This window comes from Hevea brasiliensis, chromosome 16 (assembly GCF_030052815.1).
Source record: "Hevea brasiliensis isolate MT/VB/25A 57/8 chromosome 16, ASM3005281v1, whole genome shotgun sequence".
Classification (NCBI taxonomy): Eukaryota; Viridiplantae; Streptophyta; class Magnoliopsida; order Malpighiales; family Euphorbiaceae; genus Hevea; species Hevea brasiliensis.
The window spans coordinates 44,792,841-44,797,568 of NC_079508.1; the positions used below are offsets into that span (position 1 = coordinate 44,792,841).

The 4,728-nt window shown below is 35.7% G+C and overlaps 1 protein-coding gene across 1 annotated transcript; it reads left to right on the forward strand.

The window, feature by feature from the left end:
* The first annotated feature begins 761 nt into the window (after positions 1–761).
* On the forward strand, positions 762–2,877 carry LOC131174446 (probable terpene synthase 6). Its single transcript, XM_058137789.1, has 5 exons — positions 762–1,243; positions 1,478–1,696; positions 1,812–1,932; positions 2,043–2,291; positions 2,375–2,877. The coding sequence occupies exons 1-5, from the start codon at positions 855–857 to the stop codon at positions 2,660–2,662; spliced, it is 1,266 nt and encodes a 421-aa protein (XP_057993772.1). The 5' UTR covers positions 762–854; the 3' UTR covers positions 2,663–2,877.
* The last annotated feature ends 1,851 nt before the right edge of the window (positions 2,878–4,728 follow it).

A 4,728-nucleotide genomic window follows, 5' to 3' on the forward strand; every position in this document is an offset into this window, starting at 1 on the left:
GAAAGATTGGTGGTTGAACTTTATTTAGGAAGTTAAAAAAAAAAAAAATAGCTAGGTGTTGAAATTCGGTAAAACCGAATTGCTTATGCAAAATGGATAATCAGAATCTAAAGTGGATCCTGAAAAATTCTTACCTATACTAAATTTATACAGACATTTTATCATACATTTTATATTTTGTGTCAGAGAAAAAAAATCAGTGGACCCTTGTCCAATTGCCTATAAAAGTCCAAAGTATAGCACTCAGCTTTTATGGATCAATTTTTGCAACAATAAGCTACTTTCGAAAATGGCTGTGGAAGCGAAACACGAGCATGGCACTGCTCGTCTATTGGTAAAATATCCCCAAACAGAGTGGGGCTGCAGTTTTGCTTCACTTTCCTGTCAAGCTTCGGTGAGTAGTCTCTTCTTAAGATTTGGTACATAAATTTTAGATATTTATATATATTCGATTGCGATTCTAAATTGGTTTGTCCAGGAACTTGAATCATACGCTAAAGAGGTGGAAGCACTTAAAGAAAAGGTGAAAGATATGTTATTGCAGCCAACACAAGAGTTAACCAAGAAAATTGAGTTGATCAATTTATTATTCCGTCTTGGTGTGTCATATCATTTTAAGAATGAAATTGAAGAACGACTTAATCATATTTTCATTGCTCTTCCAAAGCTTCTTGATGACGATAATGACTGTGACCTCCATACTGTGGCAATTCTATTTCAAATTCTAAGACAATATAGATATAAAGTGTCTTGTGGTGAGTTTATACATGCACAAAAATTTATCACATCAATCTTTTAAATTTTATATATGGTAATCAACGTAAAAGAAAGGTGATCATGTGGATAATTAATTAATGATCATGAATATATCAGATGTGTTCAACAAATTCAAGGATGATGGAGGGTTCAAGAAAACTATCGCAAGTGATGTGAAAGGCCTCCTTAGCTTATACGAAGCTACCTTTTTAAGTGTTCATGGAGAAGATATTTTCGATGAAGTTGTTCCTTTTACAAGGCAACACCTGGAAACCTTAGTTGCGCAATCAAGCCCTCATCTTGCAAATTATATGAGAAATGCTTTGAAGCAACCATTCCACCGTAGCATAGAAAGAGTAGAGGCCAAGAAATACATAGTCTTCTATGAAGGAGAGGAGTCTCGGGATGAAACTCTGCTTAGGTTTGCAAAGCTGGACTACAATCGAGTACAATTATTATACAAACAACAGCTGGCCTCACTCTCAAGGTATGTTTAATATTTTGCAAGTACTTAAAGCAATTTTTATAGCTTTTATCTAACCTCATCACCTGGGATGAGTTTGAATTTCTAATATCACTTTTCTAACAATTCTTCTTAAGCATATGCCTTAAGACCTCTTCATAATTATTTAGACCTTCTAATCTCTATTTTTAAATTTTTAGGTTTGGACTTGAGTAAATAATTAAGCAGATATTTAACATTTATCTTTTTACATTTCAGATGGTGGAAGGACTTGGATGTGGCGGAAAAGCTTCATTACTCAAGGGACAGGATTGTGGAGGCCTATCTGTGGGCAGTTGGACCCCATTTCGAACCTCAGGATTCTCTTTCTCGGATGCTGAAGGCAAAATCTATAGAAATCATAACAATAGTAGATGACACGTACGATGAATATGCTACAATCGATGAACTTCAACGTTTTACTGCTGCAATTGAGAGGTTATCGGGTTCATCAAGAAAGCAAATTAACAGCTGATGCTAAATTAAATTAAATAATTAATTTGCATCTCTTAACGTATTCCTTTTTTTTTTCTCTTCTACTCCAAATTTTCAGGCGGAACATTGGTGCCATTGATGAGTTACAAGAATACATGAAAGTTCTTTACAAGTTAATCTTAAACTTTTTTGATGAAATAGAAAAGGATGGCTACAACACTTGTTATGCGAAGGAGACTGTATGACTTCTCCTAAGGCTTCCTTTAGATTAGTTTGCTGAGAGTTTTTTTTTAACCAATATATACATATTACTACAATTTTTTTTTTCTTTTTTGGTGATGGTACGTAGTTTAAAGAAATGGTGAGGTCCAACTATGTTCAGGCACAATGGTTTAACGATGGGTATATACCAGCATTTGATGAGTACATGCGCAATGGAGTAGTGTCAGGTGCGTATGAAGCAGTTCGAGCAGCATCCTTCATTGGAATGGAAAATATTGTAGGGACTACGGAACTCCAATGTTTAGAAACCAATCCAAAAATTGTCCAAGCTGCCAAGTTAATAAGTCGCCTGAAAAATGATATAGCAGCTCGCGAGGTGTGAATATGATATCGTTTTATCGTCTCTGAGTTTAATTAAGTGGCAACTATATCATATATGATCTAAATATTGATTTGAAGGGTGAACAAAAGAAGGATGGTCCTTCAACTTTACGTTGCTACATGAATGAACACGGTGTATCACGAGAGAAGGCAATTGAAGAGTTTAAAAAAATGTGTGAAAATGCCAGGAAGGACATGTATGAGGATTGCTTGAAGCCAACTGCTGTGTCTAGGACTTTGCTTAACTACAATCTCAACATTGCACGCTCCCTAGAATTTTTTTATTTGCACGGCGATTACTTCACGTATGCTGTATGTTTGAAAGATTACGTTAAATCATTGTTCCTGGAGGAACTGCCTCTGTAAGAAAATGGATTCAACTTGTGTTTGATCTTGTTTGGATCATGATGACCAGGATAATATCTCTGTCTGTGTGTTTCTTCGAAATAAGGCAGACATCCAATAGTTGAGTTTTATGTTGAGGAGTGACCAGTTCTGCGTTTGGGTTTGTAATATCGTACTTTTATTAGTGCTCTATTGGATTAATAATATTAATTATGCACTTTGTTTTATTGCATTAATATTGAGAAGATGCTTGGCTTATAAGTTACTTCAATATAAGTCTTTGGTGCGGCAAGATTGTGTTTTTGTAGGGGATTTTAACTGCATTACTTCTCTTCTTGAAAAAAAACTGGAGGCAATAATCATTCCCAACAAAAATCACAGCCTTTAATCACTTTATTGATTCCCAGGGATTGATTGATATTCGTTTTTTTGGATTTCCTACTACATGAATTAACAGGCGAGATGGGTTAGCTAATATATAGGAAAGGCATGACAGATTTCTGCTTTCGCTTGCCTGGTTACTCGAATATCCTTCAGTTGCTGTAACTCATCTTGATGATCAAGGCTCAGATCACCGTTCCATTTTAATGTCCATTGCTCCTCTTTCTATTAAATCCAGGAAACAATTTTATTTTGATAGGCGATGGCAGCATTATCCATAGGTAGAACAAATTATAGAAAATGCTTGGCAAAGGGATGCAAGGGGTTCAAATCTTCCAAGAGTTTTTTCAAAATTGAAAAACTGTCGACATGCTCTCTCTCATTGGAGTAAGAACTAATATATAGTATTTATATAAAGTATATTGTATTAATTCACGTAAATATTTAGTCTCTTAATGAAGGTTTTATTTATATTTTATAGTTAATTAAGTTGAAAGTGAGTTTATTTTTATCTACTTGAATTTTATCTTTTTCTGCAAAAATTAATGAAAATTGGAGAGAAGTCTAATTTGGGCAGAAGACCTCTGTAACACCCTAGGCAAATCTCACATCGGCAAAACACGGGAGAGATGCTGGATTTATAAGTTGGTGGTTCGTAACCCCTAGTGACGCGTTTTAAAACCGTGAGGGCTTCGGCCCAGAGCGGACAATATCACTAGTGGGCCGGGCCATTACATTTGTGGTATCAGAGCCGCTCCGCGTGCAACCTTGAATGATGGTGGGGCAAACCTCAGCGAGGACGCTGAGTCCCATAAGGGGGGTGGATTGTAACACCCTAGGCAAATCCCACATCGGCAAAACACGGGAGAGATGCTGGGTTTATAAGTTGGTAGTTCGTAACCCCTAGTAACGTATTTTAAAACCGTGAGGGCTTCGGCCCAGAGCGGATAATATCACTAGTGGGCCGGGCCGTTACAACCTCACCCCCAGCCATGAGATTTTCGTGGTTGCCTACAAGATTTAAGAAACAAGCATGGCTTCTTGTGAAATGGAAGATAGGGCGCATGGCCAGCTGTGGGAATCCTCTCCACACACATAGTTGTCCATGAGATGGTCTTTGAGGTATTTTCTCACCCAATAGACTTGTGACACCTCACCAAGTGAAGGGGAGGAGTTAAAATTGGAGTTAGTTGGAGATTTTCTGCAATGGGGAAGAGAGGAGACATTTTTGGAAACACTCAAAAACTCATAATTTCTGCTAAAGCAATGACTTGAAAGGGTGATTTTGGAAGGTTGAAGGTGAAAGACATCAATCTCTATCCTAGAGAGTTTTATTTTCTCTCTTTTTAATTTCTTTTCTTTGGAAAAATACATTTTTATTAAATAAAGTTAAGTTTTAATTTGTTGAGCTTTATTATGGTTTTTGACATTATCAGTGGCTAATTTCTTAGGAATTTGATGTAGCTTGACTTGATTTAATTTCTAGATTTAAATATTGTTTCTCTACTTTGTTAATAGTTGTTATTTTTGAGTTAATGCTTTTAAGTATTTGGGCCAAATACTTGAATGATATTAAATTTATAATCTATTGTTGGAGAACATGATTATGAGTTTGATTTAATAACAATTATCATATATTTCAATTAAAAGTGGAAATTAAGCTTGGGTTTATGGGGGTTTTGTTGAAATAATTTTTCTCTTAATAC